Source organism: Danio aesculapii, chromosome 10, assembly GCF_903798145.1.
Source record: "Danio aesculapii chromosome 10, fDanAes4.1, whole genome shotgun sequence".
NCBI lineage: Eukaryota > Metazoa > Chordata > Actinopteri > Cypriniformes > Danionidae > Danio > Danio aesculapii.
In genome coordinates, this window is record NC_079444.1 from 12,416,176 (window position 1) to 12,432,363 (window position 16,188).

The following is a 16,188-nucleotide window of genomic DNA, read 5'->3' on the forward strand; positions in this document are numbered from 1 at the left end:
TATTCGAAATGCAACCTTCTCTATATCCCACAGATAAGTCAAAGATCGCCTACATCGTATCACTACTCTCTGGACCTGCACTTAAATGGGCTGAGACGATCTGGAACCAAGCCGGGCCGGTCATGAATTCCATCACTACCTTCACGGAGTATTTCAAAGAGGTGTTTGGACGTTCTGATGGGGAAGTAGCCGCTGGAGAGCAGCTGTATCATCTAAAGCAAGGTACTCTATCTACACAGGAATATGCTCTCCGGTTTCGCACTCTAGCAGCTGCAAGTGGATGGAATGAGAGATCGTTGTTGACCACGTACCGGCTCGGCTTGGAACCCACTCTCCGAATCCAGCTGGCCACATTAGATGATACAATGGGTCTGGAGAGATTCATCCAACATTCTCTCCGATGTTCCGATCGTCTCCGTTCCTATCAACAGGACACCATCACCCCCTCGTCTGCACTCCTCCAATCGCCTGAGTCAACAGCCTCTCCAGAACCAGAACCCATGATAATAGAGTCTGGAAGACTGACATCAGCGGAACGACAGAGGAGGCTGACCCGGGGTCTGTGTCTATACTGCGGTGTCAGTGGACACACCCGTATGGAGTGTCCCCTTCGTCCCATTCGGACTTCAGTGAGTGTATTCAGTACGAATATTGAACAATGTAAACCACTTACTACCACCGTACAAATAACTACTGCCTCTATTTCTCTCCTTGTCACAGCCCTCATCGACTCCGGGTCAGCAGGGAACTTCATCTCCCAATCCCTCTGTCGTCAACTCCACCTCCGTACTGAGGCGTCCTCGCATATATACCAGATACAACCGATAACCCAGTGCACTCGATCTTCGACCCGTATCCATCGACAATGCGAAGACATCCTTCTTCAAGTGGGGCTGTTACATCAAGAGAGGATTCAATTTCTGGTTCTGGAGGGTGCAAATATGGACATCATTCTAGGGCGCCCGTGGCTGGTGAAGCACGATCCCATCATCTCTTGGGGCACAGGAGAGATAAAGAAATGGGGATCTGGATGTACACCTACCTGTTTTCCAAATCTCCCTCTTCAAGGTCGGAACCCCATTTCTTTGTTTGCAACATCGGTCGAGAGCCCTCCTGAGAAGCAGTCTATCCACATTCCTAAGGAGTACAGCTCCTTTCATGATGTCTTCTGCCCCAAGAGAGCTTCCCAGCTACCGCCGCATCGGCCATGGGACTGCGCGATCGACCTAGTTCCAGATGCCCAGTTGCCAAGAGGTAGGATCTACCCGCTCTCGCTTCCAGAGAATCAGGCAATGGAAGATTACATAAGGGAGGCTCTGAGTCAGGGGTACATACGTCACTCAAAATCACCAGCCGCCTCAAGCTTCTTCTTTGTGGCCAAGAAGGACGGAGGGCTGCGTCCATGCATCGACTACAGGGTCCTAAATAACGGTACAGTAAAATACCGATATCCCCTTCCTCTGGTACCAGCCGCTTTGGAACAGCTCCGAGAAGCTAAAGTCTTCACTAAATTGGACCTCCGCAGCGCGTATAATCTGATAAGAATACGTGAGGGGGACCAATGGAAGACAGCATTCGTGACCCCTACTGGCCACTATGAATATGAGGTCATGCCTTACGGTCTGGTCAACGCCCCCTCCGTATTCCAAAACTTCATTCATGAAGTCCTCCGGGAGTTTCTTCACCACTTTGTAATAGTGTACATAGATGACATCCTCATTTACTCCCGGAGTGAGGCCGAACATCGCCAACACGTTGCGGAGGTCCTACACACATTGAGAGAACATCACCTCTACCTCAAAGCGGAGAAATGCTCATTCCACCAGAAGTCGATTCATTTCTTGGGATACATCATTGATCAAACCGGTATACGTATGGATGGGAAGAAAATTGAGGCTGTTCTATCCTGGTCAGAACCCACTTCCATTAAGGAGCTCCAGAGGTTTCTTGGGTTTGCTAACTTTTATAGACGGTTTATCAAGGACTACAGCAGGATTACATCACCTCTCACTAATCTCCTCAAGGGTAAACCCAAAGGACTGGAGTGGACCAAAGAAGCAGCCGCAGCCTTCCGCCTTCTTAAGAAGGAGTTCACAAGGGCCCCACTCCTGACTCATCCTGACCCAAATCTTCCTTTCGTGGTGGAAGTGGACGCATCCACCACCGGCGTCGGGGCAGTATTATCTCAACATCATGATACACCGCCCCGACTGCATCCCTGTGCCTATTTCTCTCGGAAGTTGAGCCCGGCGGAGCAGAATTACAGCATAGGAGACAGGGAGCTGCTAGCAATCAAGCTAGCCTTGGAGGAGTGGCGTCACTGGTTGGAGGGAGCCAAACATCCGTTCCAGGTGATCACAGATCACAAAAACCTCCAATATATCAAAGAGGCCAAGAGACTATGTCCACGTCAAGCCAGATGGTCACTTTTCTTCTCACGTTTTGATTTCTCCATTTCCTATCGTCCAGGACCCAAGAATCTAAGAGCAGACGCTCTCTCTCGTTTACACGAGCATCACGATCATGAAGAACTCCCAACGAAGATTCTTCCCGAACACATCTCCATTTGTCCGATCACCTGGAACGCTCCTCCAGTCGTTGCCACTCCGGAAGCCCCTGCTCCGCCGGGATGCCCTCCTCATCGGCAGTTCATACCACCTGAACACCGGGTAGATCTGATCCACTCCTTACATACCTCGCTAGGCACTGGACATCCAGGGATCAACAATACTCTCTCGCTAGTATCCCAACGATTCTGGTGGCCAAACATGGCAAGGGATGTGAGGCAATATGTTCAGGGCTGTAAGGACTGTGCCCAATCCAAGAGCCCACGTCATCTACCCGCTGGAAAGCTCCATCCCTTGCCGATTCCGAACCGTCCCTGGTCACACCTAGGAGTGGACTTTATCACTGATCTCCCTTCGTCAGAAGGTAATACCTGTATTCTAGTCATAGTAGATAGATTCTCAAAGTTTGTCAAACTAATCCCTCTGAAAGGTCTTCCCACAGCCTTTGAAACAGCCGACAATATCTTTAATCAAGTCTTCAGGTCATTTGGTATTCCAGAAGATATTGTGTCGGACAGAGGTCCACAGTTCATCTCACGTCTATGGAAAGCCTTCTTCAAGCTCCTAGGTGTGGCCGTCAGCCTCTCTTCTGGATATCATCCCCAAACCAACGGGCAGACAGAGAGGAAGATTCAGGAGGTGGGACGGTTCCTGAGGACCTTCTGCAGTGGTCACCAGAGCTCCTGGAGCCAGTATTTGGGCTGGGCAGAATATGCCCAAAATTCACTGCGGCAACCCTCCACCGGACTCACGCCATTCCAGTGCGTCCTGGGCTTCCAACCACCGCTCTTTCCCTGGGATGGCGAACCATCTGATGTCCCCGCAGTGGATCACTGGTTCCGGGAGAGCGAGAGAGTCTGGGACGAGGCTCATCAACATCTGCAGAGGGCAGTCCGTCGAAGCAAGGTAACCGCCGATAGAAGAAGGTCTGAAGAACCCAGATACACACCCGGACAAAAGGTGTGGCTATCCACCCGGGACATACGCATGCGACTGCCCTCTCGCAAGTTAAGTCCCCGATTTGTTGGTCCCTTCACCATCGTGGAACAGGTTAACCCCGTCACCTACAAACTACAATTACCCTCTCACTACCGTATTCACCCTACATTCCACGTATCACTCCTGAAACCCTATCACGATCCTGTTCTTCCCTCCACAGAGCCTGACCACGAAGAGGAACCCCCTCCTCCACTGCTCCTAGAAGAAGGAGCCGTCTACGCAGTGAAGGAGATCTTGCGTTCCCGACGTCGTGGTGGCCAGTTGGAGTACCTGGTGGACTGGGAAGGGTACGGCCCCGAAGAAAGGACATGGGTTCCCAGAGCTGATATTCTCGATCCTAGTCTCATGGTGGAGTTTCATGAGAGCCACCCTGAGTTCCCAGCGCCTAGAGGCAGAGGGAGACCACCACGGCGTCGGAGGTGTCGGCCCTCAGGAGCGGGCCCTGGGGAGGGGGGTACTGTCATGGATTGGTCAGGCTCTCACGACCCCCACTCACGAAGATCACCATCACCTGACTTCTAATGAGCACACAGCTGCATCACATTCACGAGCACCAGATAAAAGCACAGCACTCCAGTCGCTCATTGTCCGGGCTCGTCTCGACGAAAGCGGACAACTGAGCGACCACTCAGCGTAGTCATCCTCAGCTAAACAAACGATTTACTTACCTGTTCTCTTTGTATTCCTCCTAGTCTTCCTGGTCCTCCCGAATCGTCCTGTCTTCCAGTCCTTCCAAGTCTGTGTCATCCTCTGTCAGCTGTATCTGGTGTGTGCTGTCCATCCTCGTGTATTCCTGTTACCCAGCCACGGAGGAAAAGACCCCAACATCATTCCTGATCCTCCTGGCTATCCTTCATGTGCTCCTTGTTGTCATTCAATAAACACCCTAACGTTTCCTTACCTCTGTCTCCTGTCCGCTTCATAACATTTAGGAGCACTTTTAGGAGCTTAATATTTTGAAAGGTTTAAAGTTCAAGGATTTATATTGAAAATGATAAATATATTGTTATTGTAAGCCTGTAGTGTTACATAAAATATGATCAAAATAGCATAAAACAGCTAAATAATGAAATTATAATTTTGTTAAATTATATTGTTAAATTTTATGTTAATTATATTTTATATGCTAACTGTCACAATCACCAGCGATCTAATCTTTGTCGATTGCTGGTAAACACGCTAATAGACGCTATAGAACAACAAATTCGCTGTTATTTGGACTACATATCCAGTCATCCACCGCTCACATGCACCTGTTCCAGTTCCCATTGATTACACACATACACAGCCAGAGGATCGTTATGGACTGATTACAAGGACTATTTATATAGCACACGCATCAGTGCTGAGTCTTGTTTAGCTGTATTGTGAACATTACGACGTGTTTTCCTTGCCTTGCTGTGTTTTTAGTTTTTTCCTGTCTGCTGCCTGCCTTTTGACCATCTGCCTGTTTACTGACCACGACTTTGGATTGCTCTGCATGTATCTGTTTGCCCCTGTGTTAATCGTTGCTTGCCTGACCATTCTTGTTAATATACCTGCATTTGGATCCACACCTCCATTGTCCAGCGTTCCTTTACATTGCTAATTACATAACTGATTTGTTAAATTAAAATTATGGTAACACTTTAGCCATTAACTAACACTACTACCCTAATAAAGTACTAATTCACTGTTTATTAATAGTAAGTAAGTAGAAGTTGGGTTTAGGTTTTGGGTAGGATTAGGGATGCAGAACAAGAACATACTATATAACTACTAATAAAAAATTTATATAAAGTGTTATGAAAATTATTATTTTAGTTTGAAATAACCGTTTTTAAACATGTCTTTTTTTGCTTAAAACATTAATCATATTTTTTGTTTGATTTAATTGAATGTTTAAATGCAAATGTCAACTGAGGCACACAGCTAAAATAGATTTGAGTTTACTTTCAAAGTCAAAATAAAACACTAAAACATTTATCCATTTACTTGCATGTTACGTGACCATTAACCAACATTTTATTTATTTTATTTAATTATTTAACCAGGAATGTCCCATTGAGATACAATATCTCTAGGGAGTCCTGGTCAAGGCAGGCAGCATTGGACAGAGTTACAAAAAATACATATCACAACACATAGACACACACAAAAATAGTATAGATTATATAATCAATAGTTAAAAACATGTGCACTGTTTTAAATTGACAGTCTTTTAAATATTTTTAAGCATAGCGATAGATGGTACAGATTTCCTTTGTAGTGTATCTTTAAGCTCATTCTATACATACTGTATGCAGCATACTCAAGAGAATGCAGATCGACCTAACTATTAAGTAAGAGTATATCTGCTGATCTGGTATTATAAGTATTTGAACAGTAGTCCAGCAAACCAGAAATATACTGTGGTAATTTACCAACTAAATTGGTAACAAAAATGTTGTTTTCTCCTTGACTGTAATGAGGTCCATTCTGCCATTTTATATAATTATCCTAAGGGGCATAAATAAAGAAACAAATTTTTTAAGTAAATAAAACAAATATTATAAGAGGAAGTTTTACAGTAATTAAGTTTCATTATTCACTGCAATAAATGCTGGGCTTCACACAATTCCTTCATGTTGTCCCAACAACACAAATCAATTAAGTTAACTGGATTGTTTTTTACAAATATAACTTGTTTGATAATAAAACAAGTACGTTGTCAAAAAAAAAACCTCAAGAATTGAGCTGATTCAATGCATTCTAAATAAGTAATTAATTAATTATTTTTTAAATGTTGCTGTACTTCAGAAATTCAAGTGACGATAAAAAAATTTATCTAAAAGAAATTGGGAACTCCTGCCATATAATTCTCTTCATACTTCAATATCGTCTGGAATCAAACCTTCCAACTTTACACAAGCCACTACACTGTAAAAAAAATCTGTGTTTTCCATTTATTTACGGTTGTGAATGGCACTATAGAAACTTGATCTTTGCTTGGCCAGACGTGCCCTGACCCAAACCAATCGCGTGGATTGAGCACGCCATTGTTAATATTAGGAGGAAAATAAAAACATATTTGCTTTTTTGGAGTCAAACACTTTGGACAACGCTTAAACTGATTTAATACCTCGTAAAACGCAATTAAGACTTTTAAATAACTTTTAAAGACCTTAATTTTCTCATAATTGATCTAACAACTTTTAATACTTTTTTGAAGACCCTGCGGACACCCTGTAGGGGTTTGAAATAATACAATATGAAAGAAATAACATATAGAGTAATAAGTATGTAAAATAACAGAAACTGGCAGTTTATAACAAGGTTTTAACACCAACCCAGACAACATATCACTTTAAACTATTAAAAATGTTAATAAAAGTCCCCTTTTCAAACTTTTCAATGTTAAAAGCTGCTGGAAGAAAGATCAAAGTTCCATAATGCAATTCAAAAGCATAAAATATAAAAACATTAATCACTAAATATGGAAAATTGCTAATTTACGGATATGTAGGTTACATCCAGCATATTTTTCAGACAATGGATAACTCATAGAATATGGTGAAATGTAAGCTGTTATTTATGAGGGGTGTATGAGTGTCCTCCTGACCTCCTCTGGGCAGTGAGTCGTTGAACAGGCCTTCGGTGAGCTCACACGTGCTGCCGTCTCCTCCACACACACGGCATCTGTCCTCCTTGGCATCTGAGCCCAATATATTATCACAGCCAACATGCTGGAGAAACACAGAGAGAGAAAAAAAAACACGTCCTCAGATCTGATTCACAGACAAACATGCCATTCACACAGCTGCATTCGGTCTCAATTTGACACGAAAAGACAAACGGCTCTGGTTTCGCTTCAGGACCGTGATTTTAACAGAGTACCGGGATTATTTACAGCACTGTGCGAAATTAAATAAAAACGTACTTTAAATCAAATGTTGAAATCTGTTGATATAACAGGCTGATTATGAAAACTGACATTTCTGTACGTGCGTAAACAATTGCAGAGGCATGAGCTACAGTGTATTTATAGCATTTCAGTTTAGTTCTAGTGTTTTGTTCCTGGATTTTGTTGGTTTTAGTCGGCAGTCAATTATTCACCACACAAAGCACATTGTGGTCCGAACAAACTATGTTTATCCGTGTTGTGTCAAATTGTCTTTCATCTTGCTTGGTTTTGGTCGCAAGGGCACGTCACGCAATCTGTCCATGTGGGCATTTGTCTAACCTGACTGCCTTACCAAATTATGAGTGAATTTGAGGCCAAATACCATAAAGTTGATATAAACAAACAACCTTTGATTACATTTTTAGTTTTCTACCATCTGTACTTCTACACAGTAAAACATCTGCATGTTTTTATGTTACTTTAATATTCATTTTCATTTCACTTCATTTTCTTCTGCTTATCCAGAGCCGGGTCATGGGGGCAGCACTCTCAGGTGAGAACTCCAGACTTCCCTCTCCCCAGACACTTCCTCCAGCTGCTCTGGGGGATCCTGAGGCATTTCCAGGCTAGCCGAGAGACACAGTCCCTCCAGCATGTCCTGGGTCTTCCCTGAGGCCTCCTCCCAGTGGAACATGCCTGGAACACCTCCATATGTAGGCGTCCAGGAGGCATCCGAAACAGATGCCCAAGCCACCTCAGCTGACTTCTCTCGAAGTGGAGAAGCAGCAGCTCTACTTCGAGATCCCTCCAGGTGACAGAGCTCCTCATCCTATTTATAAGGGTATGACCTGCCACCCTGAGAAGGAAACTCATTTCGGCCACTTGTATCCAAAATCTTGTTCTTTCGGTCATGACCCAAAGCTCATGACTGTAGGTGAGAGTAGGGACGTAGATTGACCGGTAAATCAAGAGCTTTGCTTTTCGGCTCAGCTTCTTCTTTACCACAACGGATCAGTACATCGACTGTATTACTGCTGCCATTGCACTGATCCACCTGTCAATCTGACGTTCCATCCTTTCCTCAACAAAAAGCCCAAGTAACTTGAACTCCTCCCCCTTTGGACTTTCCTCAAACACGGAGATTGTAAGCCATCTTTTTCCAGTGGAGTCCCTTTATTAACCTGAGGTCACCACAGCGGAATGAACCGCCAACTTATCTAGCATTTGTTTTACACAGCAGATACCCTTCCAGCTGCAACCCATCACTGGGAAACACCCATACACTCTCATTCACACGCATACACTAAGGACAATTTAGCTTACCCAATTCACCTATAGACAAATTACCATGTGTGTAAACATTCAGGATGCGTGCACAGCGAGGTTGCAGAAAGCCCTAGCATTTACAGCGAGGGAATGACATCTGATGCGGTATAGCGTTTGTTGTTGTATTAGAGAGAAGTTATATTGATTACATATTATATATATTATTTACATAATGCTTTCAGCGTATTATAACAGCTTGTCACCCAGTGATAAGCACAGTTATTCTGCAAAATTAACATTAAAGTGAGCGGTATTCATCTGACAAGTCCATTTGCGATAGCACCCTCCCAATGGATATTGGAAAAGACGAAATGGCCAAGTATCCAGCCTGAAATATACAACTATCTCTTTAAAACTCGAAGTGTTTTTACAGGAGAGAAGTTAAAGTCCTCCAAGTCTTTGGATGACAACTATTTTGTTCTGTGTGTTCATGTGCAGGAAATAATGTTCCATGGTTACCAGATTCAAAACTTTGTAGTTCTAAAAACCGAGATTCTGCTTAGCCAAAGACAAGGAAAACAGACGGAGATATACAAGACCTGGGTAATAATCAACAAGCAAAACAACTGCATTCTGACAGCGAACTGCACCTGTAAGGCAGGATATATAACTTACACTTTTACATTTTATTCTTAGCATTCAGTGTTCACGTTTAATTTACCATATTTAACTCTTTTTGCTGAAATCATTGCAATCAAAAACGAGTAATGTGTATGATTCAGCATAGCCTGAACTCACCTGATATGAAATGAAAACTACAGAGTCGAGCATTTTTAATTAGATCCTCACTTCATTCAGCTCCCTTTTAGCTAAAGACATCTGCGGTTGGCATTAAAAGCAGTGTGGTGTATGGTAAAAGTTAAGTTTTCTATTGACTTTCGAATTTGGCATCCTACTGCACAACACGACATGTTTGCTACTGCAACCGGTCACTTTTTGCAACCAGGAACCCGTGTGACGTCATGTGTGACATAGGTTGGTAATTCCTCTATACCAAATGTCTTTGCACTTGTGGGGGAAACCGGAGCACCTGGAGGAAACCCACGCGAATGCTGGGAGAACATACAAATTCAACACAGAAATGCCAACTGACCCAGCCAAGAATCGAACCAGCAACCCACTGCACCACCGCGTCGCCATTAAGCAAATTTAACTAATTTAATTAAGTTATCCAAGTTTCAACATATTATTTTTTAGATTCAACTTGACGCTTTAAGTCAGTTTAATATAATATATGTTTAAAATACTTGTAAAGTTTATTTGATTCAATTTAAAAACTATGGGGAGTAACTTTTTGTTTTTTACCACACACAAAACAAATAGTAATTGGCTCAAACTATGTATTTCCATATAGTGTCAAATGTGTTTAATCATGCTGGCAAAATGGTAAGAAATGCTAGCAACATGCTTTTTTGCAGTAGTAGTACATTTTCTATTTCATCTTGCTTGGTTTTGCTCATTAGGCCAGGCCACACAAACAGTAAGTGTGGGCATTTATCTAGGACTGGTTTCTGCCAAATTACAAGATCATTTTAAGCCAAAATGCAATAAAAGTGTGACTGGACAAACCAAATTTGATGTAAAAAAGTACAATAGTATGATTCTAAAATAGGCCACTTTCAGTTTTTCTTACATTCTCTACGTCAAAAGTATATAACCAATAAATCATCCAACATGTTTTTTGTTACTATAACTTTTTAAAAGTGTTTATCAATGTTTCATAGAATTTTCCTTATCCGTTGCAACAATGTTTTAAGTCAGTTTAATGCAATGTACTGTGAGGTAAAACTACTTGTGAAGTTAATTTGATTCAACTTAAGCAATTAACTAAACAATTTTTCAATGTTATCTTAACTTTTGTTAGCAATTTCTGAATAAAACGTAGATTAAAGTAAATCCTACAGTTTTATTTTCAATGTGCACACAATTATGCACTACGTTTTTTGTTGATATTTTTATTTAAATTTAACATAATTAATATATTGCATTTATCCCATCAGAATGGCAGGTAACCTAATTTTGGGTAGCAACCCATTACATTCAATGAACTACACTAAAGATTGAAGATTTGTATTTGGTTTTGTATAAAGTCTCTGTGCTCCCATCATTATTAAACTACAAGGGTCTCCTCCAAAAGCCAATGAGATGTTGCTGGACGCAGCACAGATCGATTCCTCAGAGTTTAAAAGAACATTGTGAGCATTTCATCGCTCCAGATCAGATCAAAGAGGAAGCCTTTGGGATCAATTAAAATAGTATCTTAAACCATATAAATCAAGGATGCAGACAACAATGTGTAAGCCTGACAAATACCAAACTGAAGACAAAACCTTTTCTAAATGGAGTTCGAAATCCATTTTAACCCTAAAATAAATAGTGTTGTGCTATTACGTCAAGCTGCTTTGTTATACAAATGATATTGTAAATGAAATAATATCATTCTCCAGCCGCCTTTATATGCCTTTCTAACCAACTTGAGAAAACACAATTAGATTCAAAACTGTCCTGTCCTGATAAGAGGCTCCGAGTCTTAATTTAGGATTCATTGTTCTGTGTAAGTGGTTGGCACAATCTGTAGACTGTCTGTTGGTGACTGTTAGTGACTGATAAACATTTTAGTTTAGATTTTGCATTTTAGGCTACGTACACACAGCAAGTATCGTGTTTTTTTTTCTTGAGTACATTCTAAATGTGTCGCATCCATAAATATATCCTTTCAAGATGCGTCCAAGAAACTGAAAAGCCAAGTAATTTGGTTTCGGTATAAAGCAGGGGTGACCAACCCGGTTCCTGGAGATCGACCTTCCTGCAGATTTCAGTTGCTACCCTAATCAAACACACCTGCCTGTAATTATCAAGTGCTGTTCAGGTCCTAATTAATTGGTTCAGGTGTGTTTGATCAGGGTTGGAGCTGAACTTTGCAGGAAGGTCGATCTTCAGGAACAGGGTTGAGCACCACTGGTATAAAGCATAACTTTAAGCCAAAACCTGTGTGCCAATTTGCATACTATCCATCCTAAATAGTATTCGAAAACAGATTTAATATGTCCCAAATCAAAGTATGCTCTTCTAGGCCAGTGGTTCCAAAGTGAGGGTCAAGACCCCTCAGGGGGTCGCGGGATAATAAGGAAGGGTCGCTTGGTGCTTTCAAAAAAACAAATGTATTTTTTTTAAGTATTAGAATTAGCATACTTTATCCTGTATCCATAGAAGATTAAAATAGAAGTTAATAGTTACATTTAAAAAAGCAACATGCATGTGTTGTGACTCCTGGGGTGATTAATGTTATATTATAGACAGATGCAGCAGAGTGATTTTATGGCACCAAGTTAAACTTTTATGCACTCACGTACATTAAAATAAATACAGGCCACAACTGAACACGGATGATTATCTCTGAGTGGCGTTCTCCAAAATTAAATAAAAAATAGACTTGGGCCTATTGTTGTGTTTGTGTGCCGTTGCATGCAAGGTTTGTATATGTATAACCATCTCAGAGCATATTGGGGGTCACGAGTCACTGGCATTGCTATTTTGGGGGTCGCCATTTCAAGGACTACAAAATCCAGTCATGCACCGTTTAGTTCCGGTGACTGCACACACATACACACACACGTACACACACACACACACACAGTCTCAGCTGAAACCGCTCATGATTTGATTATATGGACTATAAAAACAGCACAAACACACACATTATTGCTGGGTCTTGTTAAATTGTATAATGAACATTACGACGCGGATTTCCTTGTATTGCTGTGCGTTGACTCGTGTTTTGTTTGATTATTCCTTTATTTATTTACTGACCACGACTCTGGATATACATCTGTTTGCTCCTTTGTTGACTGTTGCTTGCCTGACCATCCTGCTAATAAACCCTGCGTTTGGATCCTAAACTCCCTCGTCAGCGTCACTTCACTTTACAATAATGGTCCTTTAATAAGGAAGTTGTGTGTCATAATGTTTGCAAACTCTTCTGTTACATGCTCAAACGTATGTACTTGTTCTCCCCTCCCACAAAAAACTACATACTTTTAGGACGTAGTATAAGTATGGTAATTGGGACGCAGCATGTTGCAGAGTAAAACACTAATTGAGCCACGGGACTAAAGTCAAAGAAGAATGCAGTAAGCATGTGCAAGAAGTCCTTTAGCGTGCTGAGAACAGACATAAACATAAGAAATCGATGGTGAATATCTAGAAATATGTCGTTTAGTTGACATAGTATTACCTTGTTTTGTTGCAATAGTGCAAATAAACTTAGAAGCGCTTTCAGCACAAACACAGCTCCGTGATCCGCCATTGCTGTTTAACTTGTTGCTGCTTACATTATGCAGCAAGCGTCCCGCCTACTTTTACACTCTCAGAAAAAAAGGTACACGGTGGTACAAATAATGTTACGTAAGGACCAGTTTTGTACCTTTGTAAAATTTTTACCTTTTATGGTACAAGTGAAAGGAAGGTACACAATTGTTCTCATAAAAAGGTACAAAAGTGTACAAACTCCTTATTACAATACCTATGAAAATAAATATTACTGAAAAGGCAAAGTGATTTTATGAATAATTTCCATATTAAAACAAGGATCAACGTTTAAAAGTATGTTTGAAGAAACTTATAAACATTGCAGTTTTTCTCAGTCGCTTTGGTGCATTTCTCACAACACTATATATATACAATACATATTCATTTGCACAACAGTTACTGCATTTCTCAAAACAATTATTTGTGCACATCATAGTAGCAGTTTCTCATTCCTTCCAACAAATTGCAAATGCTTTTGGACACGCATCAATTGCTTTCATACAACTCTCTGCTGTTTTATAACATTATCATTTGCTTATGTCATGTCAGTCAAAATTAACTACACTTGTGAATGCTGAATAGTCATTCCATATAAAGCTAATAGTCCTCATTTCATTACTTGGGTCGTTACATACAAAAATGTTGAACTAGTTGTCAAAAATCTGTCAAGCAAATTATATATAAAAAAAAAATTATATTTTTTCCCTGAAAATGTCTTCTAAATTAATAAATTTCATGAATGATTTACAGACCTATGTATATTGTAGGTTCAGTTCCAATATGTACTGCAATATTGTTTACAGTTGTGCACAGCTGTACCCAAAGGAAGGTTATGTTTGTTTTAAATAAGAGTGTTTTTATTCTTTTGCACAATGCTGTGAATAAATTAGAATTGCAAAGAGCAAATGCAGTAAAAATGTGAAAGATACATATTCAGTCTTGCACTCAGATACCTCAATAAATACAGTAATGTCTAACTTTACTGTAGTTTTCAAATGGCTGTGCAAATAGTATATGGTGCGGTCTTGAGTATTTTCAGGAAGTGTCACCAAAACTTGACTTTTTTTGCATTGGAAAAAATAAAACTGTCATAATAAAAACATGACCAAGCCATTCGACTATCTTGTTCATAAACAATGGTGTCAGGGGCTTTTCATATTGATGACACTGACTCTTTCATTAAAATGAATACTTGCTTTTGAGGTATGAGCTATCCATTTTGAGCAAATGACATGCTTCTGCAGGTTATCAACTAGGTTTTGCAGTTTGTACTAATTGGTTTGAAAAATGAATTAACTGTTGTGCAAATGTAAATAGTGTTGTGAGAAATGCACCAAAGCGACTGAGAATAACTGTAACTATTAAGTTCTATAATACAAAACAACTGGTAAAACAAAGTATATATATGTGTTTGTTTATATATAAACAAACATTTAAATTACTATACTATAGGTATTGTAAACTAAACATTTAAGGCATTTTTAATAAATGTTTGGTAAGCAGTTCTGACACTGTTAAGGTACAAAGTGTCTTGTCACTGTAGTGGTACCTTTATGGATTTGATGAAGGTGTGTTTGATGAAGAATTGTATCTGCCGGTTTTAAAAACCAAAGGTAGATTTTGGTTTCCCATGGTACAAATTATGTCCTTAAAGGTACAAACTGCAATGGTACAACTTTGTTTCTTTGTCTTAAGATACAACTCTGTTCCATAAAAAGGTACTGCCCCAGTGACAAGGGTTTGTACGTTCTTTGGTACAACATTGTACCATTTTTTCTGAGAGTGTATTACATCCTTAAAGTATACTTTTTTGTAAAGAAAAAAAACACATGAGTTTGTAACAGAAGATTATTCAGGCTTCGGGACATAGACTTCAGTACATTGACACATCATCTACATTTCTTCCACATTTCAGGCACTGATAAACCTCCAGTGAAAAGTTGATGAGACTGTTTTCAATGTCCCTTTTACAGCATCGATAATGTAGTTTAATAAAAAATAGACAGTTAAATAGATTTAAGAATCCATTTAGATGAAAGGCAGTTTAAACAAGCACTGTGAGGAGCAAGAATATACATTGAAATTACTATGGTATCATAAATGTTCAAGACATGACATGGAACAGTAGAATTTAATGCAGTGCTTCTTGTCTGGAGTAAACATCATAGGCTTTAAACAAAGCAGATCTTAATCACGGGGAGTTTTTAATGGCATGACAGTTCAACACATTCAGCAGCAGTTTAATCTGCCATTCACGACTCTTTCAAGCAGATCTCTGCAGGTGTTTGCATAACTATACATTCAGAGGTTAATACAAGCTTCTAGCACCGCAGCGTCTTGTTGTCATATTTCTTTTTCAGTGTTTGCTTATTTTATTCAACAAAACTAGCGTAAGCCTGGTATTTAGTGCAAGTTGGTGCTACTTTACCTTATGGTGAATACAGTAAACTGTTTGTATTATCATCAGTAACATTACTTGTTTAGCACAAAAGTTCATAACATACAAAATCGTAAAAAACGAAATATTACCTATGAAATGTTTTGCCTTTGTGCTTTGTTTTCTTTGTTTGCTCGTTACTACAGCCGTACACAGCGCTAAAGTCCAGCATCTTCACATTGGTACACTGTCTTGACTAGTGTGGTTGAATGACATTTGTCCTGGGAGTACTGTACAAATGTAGCGGCGCTATTGGCGCAGGTCCCATATATCTATGGGTTATGCAGCTAATATTAATTTACAGTGATGCAGGGAATGGTTGCTTTCTGAGAAATTTCAGCTGCTGACTGGGCTTTTCTTGCCTTTTAACACCTTCCTTTCTTCATGTGTTCAATACTTTTTCACCGTGTCATTTCATTTTATTACACATAACACAATTTCTAGGGCACAGTGGCTCAGTGGTTAGCAATGTCACTTCACAAGCAGAAGGTCACTGGTTCAAATCAGAGCTGGACCAGGTGACGTTTCTGTGTAGAGTGTGCATGTTCTCCACATGTTTGCGTGGGTTTCCTCCGGGTTCTCCAGTTTCCCACACAGTTCAGAGACATGCTGTCTCGGTAAATTGGATAGGATAAATTGGCCGTAGTGTATAAGTGTGTGTGGATGAGCGAGTGTATGGGTATTTCACA

The 16,188-nt window shown here is 40.4% G+C and overlaps 1 protein-coding gene across 1 annotated transcript in view; it reads right to left on the reverse strand.

Moving 5' to 3' along the window:
* Positions 1 to 16,188, reverse strand: part of adamts6 (ADAM metallopeptidase with thrombospondin type 1 motif, 6) — a 204,563-nt gene that overhangs the window by 40,494 nt on the left and 147,881 nt on the right. Inside the window, exon 17 of the mRNA XM_056466366.1 lies at positions 7,147 to 7,270. Within this exon, the coding sequence (XP_056322341.1) occupies positions 7,147 to 7,270 (124 nt within the window). The remainder of the gene's footprint in view (positions 1 to 7,146; positions 7,271 to 16,188) is intronic.